This window comes from Biomphalaria glabrata, chromosome 11 (assembly GCF_947242115.1).
Source record: "Biomphalaria glabrata chromosome 11, xgBioGlab47.1, whole genome shotgun sequence".
In the NCBI taxonomy this organism is placed as follows: domain Eukaryota; kingdom Metazoa; phylum Mollusca; class Gastropoda; family Planorbidae; genus Biomphalaria; species Biomphalaria glabrata.
Window position 1 is genome coordinate 20,098,585 of NC_074721.1, and position 27,510 is coordinate 20,126,094.

At 34.8% G+C, this 27,510-nt stretch overlaps 1 protein-coding gene across 7 annotated transcripts in view; it reads right to left on the reverse strand.

Annotated features, from left to right (window-relative positions):
• The window catches only part of LOC106061694 (PP2C-like domain-containing protein CG9801), a 53,719-nt gene that overhangs the window by 8,131 nt on the left and 18,078 nt on the right, over positions 1-27,510 (reverse strand). For 5 of the 7 annotated variants that reach the window (XR_008773697.1, XR_008773694.1, XR_008773696.1 and 2 more), the window contains exons 3-6: positions 14,249-14,406; positions 7,946-8,059; positions 6,995-7,176; positions 1,010-5,533 (exon numbers count right to left, since the gene is read on the reverse strand). Coding sequence is in view for 2 of the 7 variants with exons in the window: in XM_056004246.1 (XP_055860221.1) it covers positions 1,044-1,053; positions 4,218-5,533; positions 6,995-7,176; positions 7,946-8,059; positions 14,249-14,406 (1,780 nt within the window). In the remaining 5 variants the exon portion in view is untranslated. The remainder of the gene's footprint in view (positions 1-1,009; positions 5,534-6,994; positions 7,177-7,945; positions 8,060-14,248; positions 14,407-27,510) is intronic. The other 2 variants (XM_056004246.1, XM_056004247.1) reach the window with 2 other exon arrangements.

The following is a 27,510-nucleotide window of genomic DNA, read 5'->3' on the forward strand; positions in this document are numbered from 1 at the left end:
CTAGCTACTTGAAAAAAACAAAAACCAAAATAAAATTATTTTTCTAGTAAAACTTTTAATTATCTAAGATGACATGTAATAATGAATCCATGCCAGAAAATAGAATGACAATAATGAATTGTAGACAATAAAATAAAAAACAGAAGATTAAAACTTTTAGTTTTCAAGTTTCTGAAAGTTTTGATTTCAATTATATTGCCATTGTGCATTATTTTTTTTTTACAAATGTATAACTTTTTAAGTAAAGTAAGAAGTCAAAATAAAGTTATAACAATAAGCCACTACATTTCAATGAGCTTCTGTAGCTAGATGCAACACCTAATACATGCATGCACTAGAGAAAGTAGCAAAGAAAACCCATACACTACAAATACTATGAGCTGTCTGTCTTAAGACTATTAACTACTTTGGATAGGTTTTGAAATGTCTGAAAAGGAAGAGAGAATGAACACAAAACATAGCTATCACAATTGTAGAACATTTAGTCAAGGACTCACAGTGAATACTTGAAATATATTTGTTAATTATGTCAAGTTTGGAGACAGATTGTACAAGTACCAAGAAAAATGTAGAGACAGAAATATTTGAAGTTTGAAAAGATCACAGATATAGTTCTATGTATACATATGACAGCCAATCGACTTATTTAAGAGTATTCTAGGCTTTCAAATAAAGACAGGTAATATATAGATATATATAATATACAATATCAAAATGTATATAAAAAATGATATGGGATAAATTTGAAATGCACTACTGTTGCCCATCAATTTAAAAAAAAAAGTAATAAATATTTTTTTTAAATCTATATTTTCATGAAAGTAAAGAGGAAACAGGTCTATAATCTAAACAGTAGTGCTGTCAGGACAGAGTAAGTGTGCCACTTGAGACTGGAGCATAAGTCATGCTTTTTTTTTTCTCCTTTTGATGACCAGATACCAAATAAAAAATGTTATAAAAGCTCCTAGCCCTCAAACCAATCAATTGAAAGCATGCATTGTTTATTTACAATTCCAGTGAGTTCCCTTGAAGTCGCAATTCTTTTAAAAACTCCTGAGAAAAATATAAAAAGAAAAATAACATAAAGCTTCATTTGTAAACACTCACCATTATTGGTAAAGAGAGGAGAGAGAGAGAACTAGACACAATCCTGTTAGACCCAATACTGTGACTCTTACAGACTTAATGTTCTTTTGCAGCTTGAAATGAGTTTGTAGAAACTGGACTAGAAAATATATAGGCCTATATATTGCTAACAGTGTTTGTGTCATCTGTTCTATTTTATTTTTTCTAAACCTTGAGAAAAAGGAGTTATTTAGCTGTAATTTTGTAATTGAATTATTCTTCATAAGTGATATGCAATACTAAGTAGAGAAGTACAAATGAACATAACTTCTTCATAAGTGATGTGTATCAAAGCCACAGAATTTCTTCATAAGAGCTGTCAGATATTAAAAAGAAAGTAAGAATTGACAGAATTTATTCCCAAGTGCTGTCAGATATTAAAAAGAAAGTAAGAATTGACAGAATTTATTCCCAAGTGCTGTGAGATATTAAAAAGAAAGTAAGAATTGACAGAATTTCTTCATAAGAGCTGTGAGATATTAAAAAGAAAGTAAGAATTGACAGAATTTCTTCATAAGAGCTGTGAGATATTAAAAAGAAAGTAGGAATTGACAGAATTTATTCCCAAGTGCTGTGAGATATTAAATAGAAAGTAAGAATTGACAGAATTTCTTCATATGAGCTGTGAGATATTAAAAAGAAAGTAAGAATTGACAGAATTTCTTTATAAGAGCTGTGAGATATTAAAAAGAAAGTAAGAATTGACAGAATTTCTTCATAAGAGCTGTGAGATATTAAATAGAAAGTAAGAATTGACAGAATTATTCCCAAGTGCTGTCAGATATTAAAAAGAAAGTAAGAATTGATAGAATTTATTCCCAAGTGCTGTCAGATATTAAAAAGAAAGTAAGAATCAACAGAAACTTGGTATTAATGATAAATAACAATTACCCCAACTTGAACATAATTAAAGAGTTGTTGCTGCCTGGCTTTCATGGTTTATATCAGTGATGCTCAACCGAATTCGACCTGCGGGCCATTTTAACTTTCGACATGCGTGTCGCGGGCCACATCAACAAAAAGGTAAAAAAATGAAATCCAAATTCACCTGAAACTATTTGAAAAATTGGATCTAGTATTAATTAATGAGATATTTAAAGTCTATCATTTTCTACGTGTCTAAAAATGGGTTCATTTCTCTACTTAAAATGTGAGCGACATTGTAGCTACCTTTACCACCAACTTATTTTCTTGTCTCTTTTTGATTGATATTCCCATCGATCCTCCAATCTCTAGGCGTAGTTTGACCAATCTTTTTTTTATACTCGGCTCAAACTAAAAAGGTCTTCATATTTGTTTTATAATGCCGCTGTATATGTTGTTGTTTCTGAAACAGCCAGACTTTCTTTACAAAACAAATATGTTGGCTTATTATCATGTTCCACAAAAAAGATACATTCACTTTTCTTGGTAGATTCTACATTCAGAGTCCCATTTCATAAACTCATAAACACACAATCGTTATTTTTTTACAATCCATCAGAGAAAAAGTGAGAGCCCTAACATTTTTGAAGGGGTGAGGATTTTCTACTTTTGTGCCGACGTTTCGGCGGGCCGGATGAAACCACGTCGGCCCGCGGGCCGTACTTTGGGCATCACTGGTTTATATCATGTATAAATATATTTTATATATATATTCTGTATATATGTATTATAGATTATTTGCAATCTTTAAGTTTGAACTAATAATTGATACTTATATATGTCAATGTGCTACAAATGATACATCATAAAGAATTCATATATTGTTCAAGAAATCAAATAGCTGCCAGTTTACCCTGTGTCAATCAAGTCAGTTGTATCTATACGTATATGTAAAAGTATACAAGAAAAATACTTGAGCTGAATTTTGTTTGTAATTCTCAACAATAAATTGCACAAACTAATGTGGTAACAAAGTAAATACAATTCTAAACATGTGTAAATAGTATGGCCTAAGGGAAGTAAATATAAAAAAGTAAGCTGAGTGAAAAAAGGATAAAATGTGTTACTCAATAAACAAAAAGAAAATATGGAGACATGCATCACATACTGATTGGATCAGAAGGATTATTCAGCTCTATTATTATAAGATCAGAAGAGGAACAGAAAATGAAGAAAAGAATTTTAAAAGTTTGCAAATAACAAGAAAACAATTTCATTAAGTCAAAAGTAATTTTTTCCCCTCTTTTTCCCTAAGACTAAGACTGCTTTATTGATCCTTATGGAAATTTGTTGTGTTTACAAGGACTCTTTTCTCATCAATCTTTGTAAATAAAAAATACTATTTTATCAAATTTTTTTTTTCTCTTGAAATCTTTGCAAATAAAAATACTATTTCATCAAGTAAAAATGCTTTTTTCTTATGTCTGGCACAAAAGTAAATGTTAATTCTATAGTAAACAAGAAATAGCTAGTTAAATAGTTACTATCTTGAGTTAAAAATCTTGAAGCTATTTATTTTCTGCATTCACTATCTACCAATCATTGTAATGTTATACAAGCAATTTAAAAGCAAAATTATCACACTTGTGTTCTAGATTTTTTTGTTAACATTGTAATGACTTATATGTTTCTTATAAATAAAGAATTTTTCTTTTTTCTTAATGTCCTAATGAAAAAATCTTTGCAATATATATCAGTAAGATATATCCCCCCAAAAAAAATTTTTTTTAGCAAGTTTTAGAAGTAATCAAAACAAAATTGCAGTGACTTCATTACTAAACAGTATGCAGAGGGGCGAATATATATGTAATGCAGAAAGAGAAGCACAATGCTTTCCAGACATGCACATATAACAATATTTAGAAACAAAGCATCATGTGCCAGCTAAGGACACAGATAAAATAATAGTACAAGTGAACTGAGACAAGTGTGAGAATACATTTGTTTTGTTCAGCTGTCAAATAGACCAATACCTAATGGAAACAACTGTAACATGCTTCTAAACACTGAGCACACAGCTGGATCACATTTCAAAATACAAACACACACACACACACACACACAAAAAAGCTTTCAACAACAAGGAGATAAAATAAAACTGTGCCAACAGCCCCAACTTAACATGCTACCATGCCCTCTAAACACTGGACTCAAAAGTTATACAAGACCTTGGCCGAGATCGTGTCCTCGGTGGCTGAGGTGAGACGTCTATTTCTAATGGAGACTCTGCAATAGATGGGGAGGTAGGGGTGCGCAGTTCCTCAGTCTTACTACGGTGGTATCGTTTGGGAAACTTCCTAGGGGAGAACTGAAGATCCAGACCTTTCCTGGACTCTGAGTTAGCTTCCACCTTTGTTGGGGACTTTGGGGTTGAGTTGTTGACAGGTGACAAAGGTTGACGCTGAGGAGGTGGAGGTGAAAAGGGCCTAAATGAGGGTTGGTTTGGCACAGACGAGGAGAGGACAGGGGGATTAGGAGACGTAGGAGATGAGGGTAAGCTTCTTAATTTGGCAAACAACTTTCTTGGGCCAGATTTCTTGGAGTGGTTACTAGAAGGTGAGAGCGGCACAGATCCACAGAGTGGGAGATTGGTTGGAGTTGGAGGAGAGTCTGGAATTGTTCTAGGTGAGGAAACTGTCCTGACTGCAGCAGGGGAAGTCACTCTTGTGGCATTCACTGCAACTGCTGAAGCACTGTCATCCACAGGCTTCCCAAAAGCACCTATCTCAATAGCCACTATGGAAGCATGGTCCAGCTTGCCAGGAGCTTTAGACATTTTTTCTACTATTTCTGAGTCCCTGGACTGCCTGTCCTTTTTTGTCATTTTTCTTTTTGCATATATGGCAGGATTTTCTATTATTTTTCTTTTGTCATCTGTGAGAGTCAAGACATGCTGCAACAGTGCACCACAGAATGACTGAGCAGAACAAGCCTCTTCTGTCACCAGTTCATACTCATGGACCACTCTTTCCATCTCCTTTAATGCATAAACATGTCTCTCTTTTGGACTCAGCTCTGGCTTGAATTTCAAGCTGCCATTTGAGTTGTACTTCTCTTTACTGTTAAAGTTGGAATCATTGGCTCTCTGTGGGAGAGCAATTTTAGTCACAACCGGATCAAAATTGTCAGAGATTCCATCGGTAGTAAGGAACACTATGTCCCCATGGTGGCAGAATGTGACGGAGCATGTCAGGTTGTGCAGCTCAGGATTCTGCCCATCTACCGGGCCGATGGCGCCACCAGCATCACGTATATCTCTTTCACTGCCCACATCATGTGAGCCTATGGTCACCTCCCTGATACCCTGATTGGTTGAATAAATGAAGGCAAAGCTGTCCCCTACGTTGACACAGCACACAGCATTTTGGTCAGAGTTATCCACAGGGCAAATCATACACAGGCACAATGTTGTCAGGCCTCCTTCCTTGGCCATGATGGCCCTGTGTGCTTCATCCAGAGCTTTTCTTAAGTGTCTAACTACATCCTGGACAAAAAAAGAATGCATTTTATTATAAAGATACAGAAAAAGAACATAAATATTTTTTAAAGATTATTTAATAAAATACAATATTGCAAACTAAAACATGTTTTAGGACCTAAAGATTCATAAAGAAAATTAAGTGAAATATACATTTTGTTTCCCTGCAAACCCTACTAGTAAAAAAAAACCAACTATTTTGTAAAAAGGAAAATAAATGCACACTCAAAATATTTTTTTGGAAGGGAACATTTTATATTACCTTTATAGAAGTACATATTCTTAGTGATATTTACATAAAAATGTCTTTTAACTAACTCAATACATCACTAAAAAAATAACTGTATATTAGTTTATAACAGTATATATAGTTTAAGTTGATTAAATAAAATGGATGACAAGAATGTGTGTTGATAAATGCTTGAGGGTGGAGGCATTGATATTTCCCAACTAATATTTGTTACTTGTTAAAACTCACCAAAATGAATTGTGTCAAAAGCAAGTGTAAACTTAACAGTACATTAGAAAGAAGTTGAACTGCTGCTAATGAAGGACAGAGGGAAGGGAGGTAATGTAAATGCATTTGTTTCTTTTCCTTGTAGGCCCTACTCTTAAGCAAAGAGAAACTAACAGCAGATAGTAGATAGAATAAACCAAAAATGGATATGCTCTTATCCAAATTTCAAGAAAGACAACACTTATTTTAAGCTATCCCTATGATCAATGTATAATTTTTCACATCAGGACTGGACACAGCAGAATGAGACAACACATTTGTCCAGAAACTGAAACTTGGAACTAGTGAAATTTGCCCTTGGGGAGTGTCCCCTGAGAATTCCAAATTCAAAACTGTTTTCTCCATCAAGAGGTCCCAACCAGATACTGGCCCCAAAAAACCCATAGAAAAAAATGTATATGGAGAGCTGCCTGATAAGGCAACTACTGCAGCAGTTGAGCTGAGATATTGGACTAGTCATATGAACCCTCCAGCATAACAGCTTCCAGTGGAAGCGTGGTCAAGTGGCTAAGTACGTTTGAACTTGGCTTGGCTACCTATGAAAGGGGCTCGAGGTTCGACACCAGATTCGAGCAGAGTTGTGTTTACTGAGCGCCTAAAGGCAGCACAGAAAAACCTTCTCCCAGATACCCCCTCCCCACCACTGGTCCATAAATGAGATTGGACCATAGCCCTCTGAGCATGCTATAAGCATGAAAGTAGCGCTATATAAAAAGCTATAATTAATTATAACAATGAGAGCCAGAAGAAGAAAAACTGGATTATAAAATCAAACTAATATGTCTCTTCAACTATAGTCATTAAAAGCTTGTACAACTTTTTCAATCATAATTAGAATTAGGTCAAAACAGATTAATTTTTAATTAAGGTAATCTTAGCAATTATATTAAATATTGTTAGGCTACAGTCATAATAAAAGAAAATAGTGCCCATGATCGTATCCAGCCAACCTGAGTATTTTCTGGTTTGTGCTTCCTTTCAAATATTTTATAGTTGAGATATTTCATACTGCCATACAGAGCACAGCGAGCAGCTAGACGAGACTTCTCACCCCAGTTCACACCATCTGCCACCATCAGTATGGTGTTGTTTCTTCTAGCACACAGTGCAAAACAGTCAGCTATTGGCTCTCCTAATGAAATAAAAGGTGAGATCAGTTGTGTATTAAAATGTTAAATAAAGTACTAAAATTCACTTGCAACAACAGCATAATTAAAATCTAGTTAAGACTAAGAACTAATAAAACATCTTTCTATCAATTGCCACCAATCCAAGTGTAAGAGAGTTTGTTTTTTCCTTCTAGACCTACAAGTCAACGAGGATGTAAATGTCATCTTTCACTAGTGGTTCTAAAGAGTGTCTTATGACATGGACAACTACTGCAACTGTCAAAAAAAATGTGTGGACATATTCGTGTCCCTAAAAATATGAATTTCTTATTTCAACCATCACTGGGATTCAACTGAGAACACCTGATGCAGAGTTTAATTGCTTCTTTATTTCAACCATCACTGGGATTCAACTGAGAACACCTGATGCAGAGTTTAATTGCTTCTTTATTTCAACCATCACTGGGATTCAACTGAGAACACCTGGTGCAGAGTTTAATTGCTTCTTTATTTCAACCATCACTGGGATTCAACTGAGAACACCTGATGCAGAGTTTAATTGCTTCTTTATTTCAACCATCACTGGGATTCAACTGAGAACACCTGATGTAGAGTTTAATTGCTTCTTAATATGCCATTCTTCTTCTTGTACAATACTTTATCAAAAAAATAACATTGTATAACTATGATGGTCAAATATAAAGGAGAATTTAATAAATCATCCAGTAAATCATTTCTTTTATTCTTTTCCTTAAAAAGCTCTAATCTTTAATAAATAAAATAACAGCTCACCAGAAATTTTGCCACTGATAGGGTGCTGCTCATACAATGATATGCATATCCCATAAGCCTGCTGCTGTCTTAAATTCCAGTCTCTAACTCCAGCCACTTGGTTGACATAATAATCTAGATGAGTGAGACACACAACAAAAATACAAACTTTTTCTAATGTTTTATTGATTCTAGTTATAAAAAACATAAATCAAAAGAAAACAAGATTACAAAGAGAGTTTGTGTTGCCACACAAACTCAGAGGTGGCCCCCGTGGGAGACGGACGGATCCCTGTCGGATCCGCATATTCGCAAGGAATATTCAAGACGTGATTTTGTTTTGATTGTTAAAAGTAATAATGTTTCAAAGATTCATTTGGTGTTGTAAAAAAATTTTTTTTAATGTAAAATCTCCCGCTGGACAACGGAGGATGGCATCGAGCAGGGTATGAAACCGAGACCATAGAGATAATCAGTCCTGCACGCTAGCTGCACGACCAGGCATTGCTCATAACCTAATGACAAACTAATAGCCTATTATTGATAATATACCTACACATTACGGAATGACAACTACCTGATATGTACAATATGTCAGAAGAGCAACTTTAGATAATCTTTTGGTATTGAGCATTTTCATTTAAATGGAACTAGAATGAGGATGTAGATCTACCTAAATTAAACTTCTAATTTAGTACTCTCAATATCTATATCTACTAGATCTAGATACAAAAAATATATTTGGGATAATGTAGATGTAATTGAAATAAGATTTATGTAAAACAAAAACACACTAGATAATCAATTAATAGACTAATTGCAATATGAAATATTAAAATAGTAGATTAGTTTTAGTATTTTATAAAATTGCAATATTGACATATTGACAATCTAGACTTAAGAAATAAAAATCTACACTTTAAGTCTAGAAATTAAAATTATAGATCTTGATCTAGTCCAGGGCTGGCGATCCTATGGCACACGTGCCCAAGGTGGCACGCAAAACGATTTTGTGTGGCACGCGACGACGATGATATTAAGAAATGTGTTTTTTTTTAAAAACACGGATATCTCAAATTACCATAATTAATAACATTCAATTATTTCCGAGAACTGTAAATAATATGGAAGAAGCGCTAGTGGATCATATCCCATATAATTATTTTCATATGACTGTTTCATTTGGGGAGCATAGGGCATAATAAATTTTTTTCAAGACAAATCTTGTATTTGAACGAGATCTCCTTAGCTTCTGCCATTTTGTTGATATTGAAAGCGTTGCCATCAATAAATTTTTATCAGAATAATTACCATAACATGTCATTCTCAAAAATAAAAAAAGAAAACTAAATGAAGAAGAAGGAAGTGGCCGACCTTTTCAAGAGTGGTGGACTGAAAGATATAGAATGATTCACAGAGAAAACAAGGCCTTATGTGCCATATGTTTTGAAAGTGTTGTTTGTCGGACATCATCAGTAAAACGTCATTATGAGTCCAATCACAGCTGGCTTTTAGGCAAAAGCGAGGATGAGCAAAAAGAACATCTATCGTGTGAGTTAAAAAAAGCGATTTCACAATCCAGTTCTTTTGTAAACTTTGTTAAAAGTTCTTCTAACTTAGTGGCTGCAAGTTTTGAAGTTTCAAAAATTATAGCTAAGCATTGAAAACCTTTAAGTGACGGTGAATATATCAAGGAAGCAATGTTAGAATGTGCGTCTTATTTGTTTGAAGACTTTCAAAACAAGGATAAAGTCATTCAGAGAATAAAGGATTTGCCAATAAGCCGAAACACGGTTAAAGCAAGAGTTATGAAATTGCACGTTAATATTCAAGACCAAGTAAAGAAGGATATTAATGCATGTCAAGCCTATTCTATTTGCCTTGGTGAAAGTACTGATGTGACATTGTCCGCTAGACTAGCCATCATTGCCAAATATAGCAAAGGAAATGAAATACACGAAGAACTAATAAAATTAGCAACTTTACCAACGACAACAACAGGTGCAGATATATGTCAAACTGTTGTGACTGAACTCAGAAATGCAGGTGTAGATCTCAAAAAAATAGTTTCTATTACAACTGATGGTGCTCCAAGTATGACTGGAAAAAATAAAGGTTTCGTTACTTTGTTTACAGGACATGTTGGACACCCACTAATAACTTTTCACTGCATTGTGCACCAACAAGCCCTATGTTCAAAAAACGGCTTAAAGGAACTTGAAGACATTATGAAATGTGTAACAAAAACCGTAAACTTCATTACTGCCCGTGCTTTGAATAAGAGAAAATTTGAACAGCTGCTAAATGAAGTTCAGTCCAGTTACTCTGGCTTATTAATGTACAACAACGTACGTTGGCTAAGCCGAGGTCACGTTCTGGAACGATTTGTGGAATGCCTTGATGAAATTCGAATCTTTATGGATGATAACAAACAAAATTGCTCAGAATTGACAAATGTTGACTGGCTTATCAGACTAATGTTTTTTACCGATTTTTCATCCCATTTAAATGAACTTAATACGAAGTTGCAAGGTTTCGGAAAATCTGTCGATCAGGCATTTGACCTCTTAACAGCATTTGAGAAAAAGTTGAAGATTTACAAACGTGACATAGAGAAGGAAGAATTAAAATATTTTAACAAACTGAAGAAATTTTATGATGATTTAAAAGTTCATGATACTACCGGCAAAGATTTTCAGAAAAGATTGTTTTTAGAGATAACTGACACAACGACTGAACAATTTTCACTGCGTTTTGAACAATTTCGAAAATTCTAGTACACTTCCAAATTTATAAAATATCCAGATACAGTAGATTTTGAAACTCTGGATTTGACCATGTTTTCTTGGATGGGATTACACGACTTTGAAATGCAACTTGTTGAGTTTCAGTCCAGCGCAATTTGGAGACAGAAATTTATTGACTTACGAATACGACTTGAATTAGTTGAACGTGAACGGTTAAATGGATCATTAGAACCTCAGATATTAGCAGAAAATGAGATTCTTCAAGTTTGGAATGACCTGCCTAAAACTTTCAATTCTCTGATAAAAGTAGCAACATCCATTCTGTCAATTTTCTCGTCTACTTACTCATGTGAATCTTTATTTTCTACAATGAATTATATTAAATCAGATGCCAGAAGTTGCTTGACCGATGAACTAAGTGCGGCGTGTGTAACTTTGAAGAATACACGGTATACACCAGATATCAAACTGTTATCGTCTACCACACAACAGCAGAAGTCGCACTGATTGACCTGCCCTAAATCTGTAGGTCAGGATAATAAAATTGAATAAACAAGTAATATTGTTACTAAGCTGTTTTTATACATGCAGTTGAATTACTGGTTGTAGCACTTCTTTTATATAGCGGTGTCACTAGTAGACCTACTAGGCACGCAACAATCTTCATTGTTTTTAAATTGAAATTAATTAGCACTCGGACTGAAAAAGGTTCGCCAGCCCTGATCTAGTCTAAATCATGGCTGACTGCGCACTGGACTGTCATCGATGGTCCCAGGTTCAAATCCTGCCTGCTCCCATCCCCGGCGTCCTGCAGAACGTTTGGACTACAACTCTGAAGGAACATCAGAAACATGTAAAACAACAAACATTCTAAAATAGACCAAGAAATTCTAGATCTAGATTCTACAATGATTTTAATTAGAGCTTAAATCTTAATCTAGTTTTAAAAATCTAGCTCTAGTGTAAAAAAATCTAGCTCTAGTGTAAAAAAAAAATCTAGATCTAGTATAAAAAATCTAGATTAGATCTAAACCTAGCTATTATGTCTTTTTAAAATGCGAGTCACACTACGAGGTTTAATAAACATTACTATACCGAGTTGTTTTAGCATTTCATTTAAAGAATTTATTCCATATGATGTCAAAGGAAAAAAAATTCCATTACGTCACACGTCCTAGTTAGACTAAAAAATGTCTTCTATACGAGCAGCTTCTCGAGGGTTCATAGACATTGGTGCACTGAGTGATTTCTTTTAGCATTTCATTTGATGGGCTAGTTAGACTAAATATGTATATAACATATATAGAAAAGGATTAAAGACCCTTTTTTTTGTTTTGTCTGTCAGTCTGTCTGTCCGTCATGTTAATAGCGAGAAAAAAAAAGACTAAAAGCTATTGAAAATCTGATTAAAATTTAATTTCTCTTCGGAAACACTATAGTTAAATAATAGATTGTTCTGGATGTTTATATATTTATAGTGAGAGAAAGTAAGAATTCCAGATTAATCAAATACCATTAATTAAATTTGTGGGATGGTCTGTTATGAAAATTAGATGTACCATAGCCTTATGGAGAGATTTTCAAACCATACTTTAGTGTTAGGAAGTGTTTTCCTTAAAAATCGGAACATAATATTAACGATAATTAGATTTTCTAACGTTTAGCTAGAAAGTTAAATGTAGTGTAAGAGAGAAGTGCGATATTACATATCTTAATATAAGATATATAAGACATAAAAAGAATTAAAATATTTTTCATAAAAAATCCGGAACAACCAATTTTTGTAAATGAAAAAATTATTTGTTTTATTTATTAGAAGAGGGATTTCAAATATTTATTAGCGTTACTAGATTTTTCATATAAAATTCAGATCATTTTTGGCAACGATTTGTAAGAAAATTAAAGTAATGTAGGTCGATTTCTTTTTCAAAACAAAATCCGGAACATTCTTTACCGATTAAACACCTTTTATTAAGTTTCAGCAAAAATGAACTATAAAATAAGTCTAAAAAGTGATTTTCAATATTCATTTCTAGTAAATTACTTTTTTATTTTAAAATCCTTAACAAATATAGTCGATATTTTTGAAAAAAATAAAGTCATTTGACATAAATTTGTTTTAAGTTAAAAATTCGGAACAATTGATATTGATAAATAAACTATAGTGACCTAGTGTCAAAGAAAATAAGTGTAATATTAGTCAATTATGCGATTTCAAACAATCATTTGACATAATTTATTTTTTATAAAACAATATCCGGAACAAATTTATAGTAGTTAGTGAAATATAAATCAGTATAGATATTTTTGTTTAGCATTTATATGCTATTTACATTAAAAACCGGAACAATGTATTAAAGATCATGTGTTTATTGCAATGTTTAAGTATGGAAATAAAATCTAATATAAGTTAGAAGAGCAAACAAATATTATCTGGCATTGATTTGTTTTTCACAAAATATCCGGAACAATCTATTATAGATACTTAAAACTATTGCAATATTCCTGAATGAAAAATTAAAGGTTAAAACAGATTTACCATAGCTTTTAGTGTTATTTGTTAATCTAATCGTGGCAGACAGACCAACCAACAGACAAACCGCACAAAAATAAGCTTTTTTTATTCGGATGGGGGCACTAAACAAAAAAAAAAGAAAAAAAATCTGATTTTTTTTAAAAAGTTGGAATTGGTTTAGCACCATAGCATGTTGCAAGGTTACGCTACTGCACAAAAGTCGCTGCATAAAAAGTCCATTTTAAAAAATGTGCAACATATTTACATATAAAGTGCATTATTAGCCTTTATAAACAAAAAGAAATGTTTTCTTTTAATTATAGCAGCTAGTTGACCAGAAAAAACACCTTTAACTATTATTTATATTTGTTGTAAACATTTCTTGTACATTTTATAAATATATTTGACTTAGTGATACTGAAAATACACAGAAATTGTCCATCTTTGTTAGCATATTGTAACATTGCCTCCCTTACATTTACGTACTTGTTTTAGAATTGGTGTATTTTTATGAAAAAATTGCTTGCATAATTAATTTTATAAATTAAACGGATTGCTTTTAGAAAACCAAAAGTAGCCGTTGCACCTAAACTTTTCAAGCCGCATTTAATGGTGAAATAATATTTTTCATATCTCTTCTAATTTTCGAGATCTGAGTGTGACAGACGGACATTTTGCACAAACCTAATAGCGGCTTTTTCCCTTTACGGGGGCTGCTAAAAAACACTTAAATTTCAAATTTTCAATAGATAAACTCTCTACACAATTTTTACAATGACCTCCATATAAGAGATATATTTGAAATTTTTCAAAATTCATCTGCTGACAGTGTATTTATCTTGCATTATATGAACTTATTAACCAGAAGGCAGTGCATTAGAATTGTATAATCTTATCTTATTAATTTGAAGGTTTATGTATTTGCCTTGTACTAGCTAAACTAGTTCCTATTATTTATCTTGTATTACAGGTATCTTAACTTGTTCCTATTATCTATCTTGTATTACAGGTATCTAAACTTGTTCCTATTATCTATCTTGTATTACAGGTATCTAAACTTACTATTTTCTGTGTAGCCCTCAGCAAAAGCCAATCCAGAGTCTGGGCCAGTGTAACTAGCAACAATTTCATCCTCCAGGGGAGACAACTGAACGTAGGGCACAACATCTGGATTGTCTCCATAAAATATCTCTGGGCCAAACTTGATTTTCTTGAGTTTTCTATTTGAAAAGAAAGTTTTTTAAGTACACTGGTTTCACTGAGAGTGTGATTATAGGACAGAGAAAGGGGGAAACAGGCTGTGAAGTGCATGATTTTGAACTGTCAACAGAGCAGGTGAAGAATACAAACCAATACAATTTCTTGAGACGAGAGAAGGTGCTCTAAACAAGAAGTAAGCTATTTGTTACTTTAAAAAAAAACAACAACACAAAACTAGCATCTGTGAAAGTTCTTTCATTATCAAAAATGTCTAGATTGTTTTTTTTTAACCAAGACAAATAAAAACAGAAAACAATGTCATCCTTGATGGGGAAAAAATTCTTTGAAGCTTTAGAGATTCCTACGTCTATTATCCAAATGTTGTTTTTCACAAATCATAATAATAAGTCAACTTATTTGACAGCAAGGACCAAAAAGTGTTTTGTTATGAAATCTTACATCTATATACAACTTGAGTGTTGTGTTCAAAAATACTACATTTGGAAAGTTGTGTTATGAAGTAATACAACTTGAGTGTTGTGCTAGTAGTATGATGCCTGGAGTGCTATATTATGAAGTACTTCACTTGTAGTGCTGTACTACACAACTAATGCTATGTTTTGAAGTACTATGTTATAAAGTAGCACACTTGGAGTACTATGTTATAAATTACTACACTTGGAGAACTATTTTATGAAGTACTACACATGGAGTGCTGAGTTATGAAGTAATACACATTAAGTACTATGTTGTAAAGTACAACACATGGAGTGTTATGTTATAAAGTACAACACATGGAGTGTTATGTTTTGAAGTAATACAATAGATAGCTATGTTATGAAGTACTTCATAATGAGTGCTATGTTATAAAGTACAACATATGGAGTGCTATGTAATGAAGTACTACACATGGAGTGCTATGTTATGAAATACTACACATGGAGTGCTATGTTATAAAGTACTACACATGGAGTGCTATGTTATAAAGTACTACACATGGAGTGCTATGTTATGAAGTACTACACATGGAGTGCTATGCTATGAAGTACTACACATGGAGTGCTATGTTATGAAGTACTACACATGGAGTGCTATGTTATAAAGTACTACACATGGAGTGCTATGTTATAAAGTACTACACATGGAGTGTTATGTTTTGAAGTAATACAATAGATAGCTATGTTATGAAGTACTTCATAATGAGTGCTATGTTATAAAGTACTACACATGGAGTGCTATGTTATGAAGTACAACACATGGAGTGCTATGTTATAAAGTACAACATATGGAGTGCTATGTTATGAAGTAAACACACGGAGTGTTATGAAATCATCTTTGATGGGGAAAATGATATTAAATTATAAGATTTCTTAATCTAACCAAAAAAAAAAAAGTTGCTTTTACAGGGGTTAATTGCAAGTAAACATTTGATGAGAGTAGTCTTCAACCATTTCAAAAAAGTGGTGTCACTAATAGCTATACGAATAAAGTGATTTAGTAAAGCCCCCGCCGCGTCTTTAGCTATTTAAAGCATTGATTTCTTTCCATCAGCTCTGATTATACAAGGCATAATCTTCATATAGTCAATCTCCGGCACTACCTTAGTATTTTAGCTCTCTTAGCTAAGATATAATTTTAGATTTCCTATGATGTTCAACAAAGTTCAAGCTTTTCATTTCTTTGATGGAACTTGACTGAAGGTCGAGGCCAACTATTTTCTAAAGCCATTGATAAGTCCTACTATAGAAACGTCACTGTACCAAGAGGAATTTAACCTTTGTGTGAACCCATGGAGTGAAATCATGTCTATTTTGAGCCACCCAACGACCGACAGATCGATAGAAAAAAAAATCAAGGCTGTTCTGATCAGTTCCTCTCCCCATCCCACTGACTCTATTTAGAATACTCTCCCCTTGAACGGCTTCGCAAATTCCCAGAACTAATTTGTCTGAGAATGTCCACCGCCTCTCTTCCCAGCCCATACGTAATACAAAACATTTTTATATCCCCGAAATAAATTCTACTCAGCTCTAATGTGTGCACGATAAATGCCATATTCTATTTAGTTAAGGAAAAGGATATAGGCCTTCATAAAGTCCGATAAATCGAAGCGTTGAATGTAAATCCAGTGGATGCATGTTTCACATTTGTAATAATTATGTTTTAAGTATAATTTCTATATGTACATGTGTACCTATCAACCGCAGACACGGTCACGGTAGTTGTCAATCGTTGAAATTTGTACTCCAGTATTCTAGAAACCAACGCATTCCAAGCACCTGTATCCGATACCCGGGGTGGGTATTCAATAAAAACCACTAGTTAAGTACAAACAAGCTGCCACGCCGTTCCAGAAGGGAGGTCCTCATCAGTCCAGCTAGCTGTAGTGGCGGTTTTTCCACGGAGCGTGGCGCTCATATAATAGGCATTTGAATGAGTTTTTCAGGATGGGAAGCCTTGGGCCACTTACACCCAGAAACGAAAATGCCCGGCTGATGATACCTCGATAGATGGTTAAGCCCGAAACTACAATGGTATCGACCGTCGAAGAACCTTTAGGAAGGACCGGGGCAAAGAGTTTTTGGTCCAGTCCAAACAACTGGGAGAAATCCTTCCCTGTCACCATAGGATTTCACGCGGGCGGCAGATCCAACCCTCAATATGAACGTATCTCGGGTAGATCTGAGATTTATTGTAAAATCAAACTTGTATTTGATTCGACAAAGAACTAAAGAAACATCAGGTAGACCTGATCTAAAAGTAAACTTGTATTCAAGGCAAATAAAGACATTTGAAAGAGGTGAGTGTGTCGTTGAAGAGAAGTTGTTTAATTGAACACCAGAGCCATCTAGTTGCACATGAACACCAGAGCCATCTAGTTGCACATGAACACCAGAGCCATCTAAATGCACATGAACACCAGAGCCATCTAAATGCACATGAACACCAGAGCCATCTAGTTGCACATAAACAACAGAGCCATCTAGTTGCACATGAACAACAGAGCCATCTAGTTGCACATGAACACCAGAGCCATCTAAATGCACATGAACACCAGAGCCATCTAGTTGCACATGAACACCAGAGCCATCTAAATGCACATGAACACCAGAGCCATCTAGTTGCACATGAACACCAGAGCCATCTAAATGCACATGAACACCAGAGCCATCTAAATGCACATGAACACCAGAGCCATCTAAATGCACATGAACACCAGAGCCATCTAGTTGCACATGAACACCAGAGCCATCTAAATGCACATGAACACCAGAGCCATCTAGTTGCACATGAACACCAGAGCCATCTAAATGCACATGAACACCAGAGCCATCTAGTTGCACATGAACACCAGAGCCATCTAAATGCACATGAACACCAGAGCCATCTAAATGCACATGAACACCAGAGCCATCTAAATGCACATGAACACCAGAGCCATCTAAATGCACATGAACGGTGCGAAGAAAATCACAATGATTTGGCATTAACGACGATCCAATGAACCAGCTTCCAAGAATTCGATCTAATAAATAAATATGCTTTCAGTCAGTTTTGTTACCTTACATAGAATACTTGATGTTTTTGATCAAGAAAATCTACTACTACATGCATATCTATATTATAAAGTAGAATGTGAGGGGTATGTATGTATGTATGTATGTATGTATGTATGTTACTTATAGACATCAAAACCGCTTGACCAATCTTGATAAAACTAGGCAGGAATGTTCCTTGGGTACCAACTTAGACCGTAGTGTATGTATTGTAGCCCTAAAACAAACTTAAGACCCTCAAAAAAAAAATAAAGTTGTCCGACTCTATTACAGCTATAGTATTTTATGGATCTAGGCCATGTCTACAATGTTGACATGAGAAAAGATAGAAAGGATTCAGACCTAGATCTAATTTTAAGAAATACACTTTTGCGCAGATAGTTTTTTACTTTGACACATGAAAATACAAAAGAAGATCCATTAATTTCATTATATAATAAAATTAACCTTCAATTTTGTGTTTCAAAAGCATTTTTTACATTAATTAGTTCCTTATATCTGTGATTACAGATTTCCTGACGAACATTCTTTCATTAGACAATTCCGTAATGAATCGCGTACTAAATATTAATTCGTTTAATTGTTTAGTTTATAATTTATAATCCCATCCCTAGATCTAAAACTCTAATTCAACTCTAAGATGATAAAACTTCTCTTCGCACAGATAGTTTTATACTTTAACACATAAACATATTAATTAAAGTCCATTCATTTCATATTTTGATCAAATAAACATTCAAATTTGGTTTTCTAAAGCTCCATGTATCTACGAAAGCTGCGAAGCCGAGTTAAAGGCCTAGATCTATATTCATTCATGAATCGCGTACTAAAAATTATTTCGTTTAATTGTTCACTTTATAATCCCATTCATTTAACAAAGCTATCGCTCTTTTCGTTTTTAATAGATATGAATGTATCGGCTTCGGGTAATCCCATTTTCGCAAACCTAATTTTATTTTCGTAGCGAAAGAGAAAAAACTTGAAAGGATCATTAGTTAAGTTTAACATACATCTAAATCCAATCCACTAGATTAGTAAACACAAACTTAGGCCCGCAGGCCGCGGGTATTGTCTGGCGAACATCCTTTCATTAGACATTACCAAATGGTTACACATTAACACATCTCTCTACTGAGTCTATTCCTAGGCTTAGGTCTAGGTCTAAAACTCTTATTGAACTCTAAGATGATAAAACTTCTTTTCGCAAAGATAGTTTTATGCTTTAACACATAAACATACTAATTATTGTCCATTCATTTCAAATTTTAATCAAATTAGCATTCAAATTTGTTTTTCTAAAGCATTTTTAATACATTCGTTCGCTGTTCGCTAAATAAAGCTGCGTAGCCGTGTTGAGATAGGCCTATACTCATTCATGAAAAAAGGTCACGCATGCGCAACACAGAATGAACTCTATACAAGCCTCTAGATTAGTGTAGATTTAGATCTATGTCTACCTAAAGATCTACTTTATACTTTAACACATGGACATACAAAATTAAGTCTATTCGTCTCAAATTTTAATCAAATATATGTAGGCCTACAAGCAAATGTTTTAATTTGAACAAATGGATTTAAGCCTATTAACTATTAGCTATTCTGATTTGATAGCTTCATTCACACTATTTTTACATTGACACATTCGCTTTACTTATTACATTATTATTTCGTTTAATTGTTTACAAAACACTCTCAGTGACTATATCGACAGTAATGCGCAAATAAAGACCCGCGGGTCGCGGGTAACATAAGTCTAGTCTATATTATAAAGTAGAATGTGAGGGGTATGTATGTATGTATGTATGTTACTTATATACATCAAAACCGCTCGACCAATCTTGATAAAACTAGGCAGGAATGATCCTTGGGTACTAACTTAGACCGTAGTGTATGTATTGTAACCCTAAAACAAACTTAAGACCCTCAAAAAAAAAAAAAAGTTGTCCGACTCTATTACAGCTATAGTATTTTATGGATCTAGGCCATGTCTACAATGTTGACATGAGAAAAGATAGAAAGGATTTAGACCTAGATCTAATTTTAAGAAATACACTTTGCGCAGATAGTTTTTTACTTTGACACATGAAAATACAAAAGAAGATCCATTGATTTTATTATATAATTAAATTAACCTTCAATTTTGTGTTTCAAAAGCATTTTTTACATAAATTAGTTCCTTATATCTGTGACTACAGATTTCCTGACGAACATTCTTTCATTAGACAATACCGTAATGAATCGCGTACTAAAAATTAATTCGTTTAATTGTTTACTTTATAATCCCATCCATAGATCTAAAACTCTAATTCAAATCTAAGATGATAAAACTTCTCTTCGCACAGATAGTTTTATACTTTAGCACATAAACATATTAATTAAAGTCCATTCATTTCATATTTTGATCAAATAAACATTCAAATTTGGTTTTCTAAAGCTACATTCGTCTACGAAAGCTGCGAAGTCGAGTTGAGATAGGCCTAGATCTATATTCATTCATGAATCGCGTACTAAAAATGATTTCGTTTAATTGTTCACTTTATAATCCCATCATTTAACAAAGCTATCGCTCTTTTCGTTTTTAATAGATATGAATGTATCGGCTTCGGGTAATCCCATTTTCGCAAACCTAATTTTATTTTCGTAGCGAAAGAGAAAAAACTTGAAAGTTTAGTTAAGTTTAACATACATCTAAATCCAATCCACTAGATTAGTTAACACAAACTTAGACCCGCAGGCCGCGGGTAATGTCTGGCGAACATCCTTTCATTAGACATTACCAAATGGTTACACATTAACAGTGATTAACACATCTCTCTACTGAGTCACTGAGTCTATTCCTAGGCCTAGGTCTAAAACTCTTATTGAACTCTAAGATGATAAAACTTCTTTTCGCAAAGATAGTTTTATGTTTTAACACATAAACATACTAATTATTGTCCATTCATTTCATATTTTAATCAAATTAACATTCAAATTTGTTTTTCTAAAGCATTTTTAATACATTCGTTCGCTGTTCGCTAAAGCTGCGTAGCCGTGTTGAGATAGGCCTATATTCATTCATGAAAAAAGGACACGCATGCGCAACACAGAATGAACTCTATAAAAGCCAATTTTTAACTCTAGATTAGTGTAGATTTAGATCTATGTCTACCTAAAGATATACTTTAAACTTTAACACATGAACATACAAAATTAAGTCTAATCATCTCAAATTTAATCAAATATAGGCCTATGTATGCCTACAAGCAAATGTTTGAATTTGAACAAATGGATTTAAGCCTATTAGCTATTCTGATTTGATAGCTTCATTCACACTATTTTTCCATTGACACATTCGCTTTACTTATTACATTATTATTTCGTTTAATTGTTTACAAAACACTCTCAGTGACTATATCGACAGTAATGCGCAAATAAAGACCCGCGGGTAACATATGTCTAGTCTATATATATATATCTATCAAACTGGGAAAACAAAATGGATGTTTCCCCAATCTACGCTGAGAATGCAAAGCATCTAACAGAACGTTGACCAAACCCTCACATCGTATCAAAACTGTCTAGGTAACAAATGTCAAATTGAATCTGATCTCATTAGTAGTGTTCACATTTAAAACTTTCATAATGTTTGGCTATTTCTAGTAGTGAAAATAAGCAGTGTTAGAACTAGTGCGCTACAACAGTGGTGAACATTTTGTAGCGCATAGAATAGACCCTGACTTTCAGTTCACAGTTTACGAATGAGATAGCTGGCCAGGTAACGTTGAGAATGCTGGCATGGAGCTTCACGTCCACAGGTCATTGGTCTCTCCACGTTGTCTACCGCTATACGAATACAACGAGCAACAATAGCGGTCAGCAAAGCCCCAAACAACTCACAAAGTATTAAGAGCAACCAATACTGCCATCCTACGAGAGCTACGTTCAGTATTACTTTATGTTTATCTAACTAACTGTACAAACACTGGCATCTTCCCGGGATGACGGTTCAGGAGAGAGATGGGTACAGTGAAAACTGTAATGTAGTGACTCACTTTTGAATGGTAAGACTGGCTTAGACTCTTTAATCATGTCCCCCCTCCCCCCAAACACACACACCGATATGACCATAGTGTTATAAGATCCTAATGATACTATATTGAAGAGATAGTTGGGTGATATGACCACAGTGTTATAAGATCCTAATGATACTATATTGAAGAGATAGTTGGGTGATATGACCACAGTGTTATAAGATCCTAATGATACTATATTGAAGAGATAGTTGGGTGATATGACCCTAGTGTTATAAGATCCTAATGATACTATATTGAAGAGATAGTTGGGTGATATGACCCTAGTGTTATAAGATCCTAATGATACTATATTGAAGAGATAGTTGGGTGATATGACCCTAGTGGTCTAAGATCCTAATGATACTATATTGAAGAGTTAGTTGGGTGATATGATACTAGTGTTATAAGATCCTAATGATACTATATTGAAGAGATAGTTGGGTGATATGACCCTAGTGTTATAAGATCCTAATGATACTGTATTGAAGAGATAGTTGGGTGATATGACCACAGTGTTATAAGATCCTAATGATACTATATTGAAGAGATAGTTGGGTGATATGACCACAGTGTTATAAGATCCTAATGATACTATATTGAAGAGATAGTTGGGTGATATGACCCTAGTGTTATAAGATCCTAATGATACTATATTGAAGAGATAGTTGGGTGATATGACCCTAGTGTTATTAGATCCTAGTGATACTATATTGAAGAGATAGTTGGGTGATATGACCATAGTGTTATATGATCCCAATGATACTATATTGAAGAGATAGTTGGGTGATATGACCCTAGTGTTATTAGATCCTAGTGATACTATATTGAAGAGATAGTTGGGTGATATGACCACAGTGTTATAAGATCCTAATGATACTATATTGAAGAGATAGTTGGGTGATATGACCACAGTGTTATAAGATCCTAATGATACTATATTGAAGAGATAGTTGGGTGATAACGACAACGTTCAAATACTTTTAAAGGAAATATTTTGACAAATTGATTCAATGTGATTTGAATATTACATAGAGAAAAAAAATTCTAATGACTTGAAGTACACAAAATTGTTGCAATCAACACGCTACACAAAAACTTGACTGCGTGTGCTCCACAAAACGTGACTGCGTGTGCTCCACAAAACGTGACTGCGTGTGCTCCACAAAACTTGACTGCGTGTGCTCCACAAAACTTGACTGCGTGTGCTCCACAAAACGTGACTGCGTGTGCTCCACAAAACTTGACTGCGTGTGCTCCACAAAACTTGACTGCTTGTGCTCCACAAAACTTGACTGCTTGTGCTCCACAAAACTTGACTGTGTGTGCTCCACAAAACTTGACTGCTCCACAAAACTTGACTGCGTGTGCTCCACAAAACTTGACTGCGTGTGCTCCACAAAACTTGACTGCGTGTGCTCCACAAAACGTGACTGCTTGTGCTACACAAAACTTGACTGCTTGTGCTACACAAAACTTGACTGCTTGTGCTCCACAAAACTTGACTGCGTGTGCTCCACAAAACTTGACTGCGTGTGCTCCACAAAACGTGACTGCTTGTGCTACACAAAACTTGACTGCGTGTGCTCCACAAAACTTGACTGCGTGTGCTCCACAAAACTTGACTGCGTGTGCTCCACAAAACTTGACTGCGTGTGCTCCACAAAACTTGACTGCGTGTGCTCCACAAAACTTGACTGCTTGTGCTCCACAAAACGTGACTGATTGTGCTCCACAAAACTTGACTGCGTGTGCTCCACAAAACGTGACTGCTTGTGCTCCACAAAACTTGCCTGCGTGTGCTCCACAAAACTTGACTGCGTGTGCTCCACAAAACGTGACTGCTTGTGCTCCACAAAACGTGACTGCTTGTGCTCCACAAAACTTGACTGCGCGTGCTACACAAAACTTGACTGCGTGTGCTCATTTGAATACCAACGTTCACTAAGACGTTTATTTACAAAAATGGTAAAGAAAGAAAGAAAGAAAGAAAGAATCTATTTTTGTGTCCTACACCTAGAGAGCACTGATTCATGCAATCAATACACATGCACATGAGTAAGAGCTGAAGTCACCGTTATAATTAGTTTCCCCTAGAAACCCACTAGCCGAGAACAAAACAGCTCTGTGATATCGGTCAAGTAAAGAAACACAACGACTTGGTCAATGTTACAATGATGAGGAAGGGGGGGGGGAGTCGCTTGCTATAGTTACAGTGTTTCGCTAACGTGGGTCACTTGTAGTAGGCCTATGTCTAGCAATAGAAGTAGGCCTAATCAATCAAGACATCGAGTTGTACATAGACAGAGTTGATGCACCAGTCGGGGGGGGGGGGGGGACATTTGGTACAGGCAGTGGACAACAGTTTTTTGTAGGGTATGGTTATGGTGTCTAATTATTTGGAAATATTCACTATTCATCCAAATTATTTTAGATAGTTACCTTAATATTAAGAGCTAGATATTAGATGAAGTTATATTAAATGTGCTGTAAGAATTTATTTTTATTATTTAAATCGTCGTTTTTGTTATAGACGTTTAACGTAGCACATTAAATCATCAATACATATGAACTACTTATAAAAAAACAGCTACAACAAAGCTTATATTAAGTGTTCATTGTATCAATTAGTTGGGATCAATCAAGTTATTAAATGTGTAATACATTTAGACTAACAATAATAAATATGTGCGATAATATAACATTTTTACTAATTGTTTTTTGTTTTGCGCAATTTCATGCTTGTATCTTGTGAATGTTACCGTGATTGCTTATTAAATGCATTAAAAAAAAAACCTTGTTCAATCAGGGCCAAACCTCCTCAAGGGAACTAATTCAACTCATATCAAGACGTGTCAAGTACGATTTCTTTCCCTTGTTCGATACCAAACAAAAACAAAATAATTACCAATAGTTAAAAAACTTTTTTTTTAATTGATTCTTGTGTTGTCAGGTACAAGAAATAATTGTGCAAAACTTCAACTTGATCCGAGATTGGGTGTGGGGGAAATAACTTGTACAAACTTTTGACTAGACAGAGCCAGTTGATAGAAGCTTTGTAATTAGTAACTTAAACAAGTACTCAAACCACTGTGAGAACAATGATGGCGGTATGTGAACATATATGTCTATACCAAGAAAGAAAGAGATCAGAAGAGAAGCAATGAAGCAGCGAACTATGTCCAGACTTTCCTAGAGCATTTCATCAAAACATTTCCATTCTGCTACACCAGCATTCGCCCGTTGTGCTTTCTTCTTCTTTTTAATTGTCCTAAGAGTTGAGTCTGAAAAAAACAAACAACTTCTGTCTGGGAAAGATCCAAGCAGATGTAAATTATTACATCCCTATAGCTGATGGCTCCTATCCCAAGGCGCTCGGATTAGAAGCGAGTCCAATGGCCGAGCATATATTCCTTCTCACATCAGCCGTGCAGGTCACTGCCTCTAAAACTGTCCTTTGAGGAACTGTGTGGATAGTGACACGGGGCTTTCTTCCATCTCCGCCAGTGCAATGGACTCGATCCTTAGGCTGACCCCAACGGGCCTTCTTTTTTGCTTTCCTATAACCGTGTTGGTCTAATCGTCTCCTTTACCGACCGTTTCAACCCTAGCCCCACGGTGAGAAGCATTGCCCGGAAAAAAAAACAAAATACCACCCAACGAGGTTTTGTGTCTTTATCAAGCAAATCAACTAGCGTGCATTAGGTCGTTGAAAAAGACACAAGATCTTTTGGTAATACGGTAGTTTGAAAGACAATCTAATAAAAAGATGAATCTACCCTCTCATGTAACCATCAGGCCAGAACAACACAACCGCTTGGGTGGACATGTACACAACTCATGACGCTGGTGTGTGGACATGTACAAAGACTCGTGTTACTGTTGTGTGGTGTGTGGACATGTACATAGAATCATAATGATATTGTGTGGACGTTTACAAAGACTCGTGTTGCTGTTGTGTGGTGTGTGGACATGTACATAGAATCATAATGATGTTGTGTGGACAGGGGCGTAACTAGGGATTTGGGGGCCCGGGGGGATTGACCTCTTTGGGGGCCCCTTACATTTTGACATTCGACATATGACATAGGATAATGTACGCAAAAATATATGCGCCTCAAATCCAATTGGTTCAGTATATCAGTAAACTTAACAAAAAGTAATCAAGACTCTTTTAATGAATAATACCTTTATTTATTAGTTAAATAATGCACAAGTGACAAATCTAAATTGATATCGCTTCACGTCGTGCATTCTGTGCAGCAAAGACATCTATAACATCAACTACATCGATACTTTCTAGTATTTGTGACTTCAATGACATTAAAGCCACGATAAGCCTTTCTTGTGTCATTGTGCTCCTGAGATAGCTTTTGATGAACTTGAGCTTTGAGAATGATCTCTCACATGACGTAATGGAAGTGGCCTGAGTTAGCAGTATTCGGAGGAGGTTGCAAAGTTTGAGCACACGTAATTACCATATGAAGCCTGTTTCCTCAATATGTCTATTGGTGGTTGTATTACTGGTTTGTTGATGAAAAATGCTCGTGCATCAATGACATCATTGAAAAAGGGATTTGCCATTTATTTCATCATACAAACAGGAAACGTAGCACAGTTTGTCATAAGCGGGTCTTCATCTAACAGGTGTCTTGGTTCAAGAAGAAACCCAAAGGTATCCATTTTCTTTCCAACCTTTGAAATCTGCTCTTCATCTCCATATAAAATCTGTCCAGCACTTCTGTCGCAACACGTTTGAATTGCAGTTTTATTGACAGTCCTACATAACATTAGAACTCAACTTCCCATCAAGTCTTTTCTTTCTTCTGGTTGTTTTGATTACAGGGAATCCATAGTATTCACTACCTTCTTTTGCTTTTTCGATGGATTGTTTTTTTTTTGTCAGTTTCTCATCATTTTGCAGAAAGCAATAAAGGGTACTAATTTCTTTAGCAGCTTCCCGTATATGCAGTCCAGACTTTTGTAGTTTCTTCTGAACTATATTAATTGGGCGCAAGAGCTTTGACCAGAATTCAAGATAGGCAAAAAATTCTTAATTTTCCACTGCATGAAGAAGATTCTGTGCTAATATTATATGGTATTACGTCATTGTTGGTTGTTTATGTTTTGTGCGCAAGCAAAAGGATTCAGAGAATACAAATGTGGGAAAGATCCATATCTCGTTATGCTCGAGTATAGAAATACTCCGATTCACCATCACAACTGGTGACGAGTAGAAGACTCAGGGAATCATTCCAACTGATCCCAAACTATTGAAACCATCGGTAGCTGAAAATGCAGAGACATTACTCAACGAACGACAGATGAAAAGCAAAGGGAAATACAATGCAAAAGCAAGACTACCTAAAGATTATTATGTCGGAGAGTTCGTCTAGGTCAAACATGGCAGAAAGCAGTTGTCATAAAAAAAACATTCAGCACCCAGATCTTACATCATAAAGACAAACGGAAAAACATACAGAAGAAATCAACGCTTTTTGAATAAGAGTTTCGA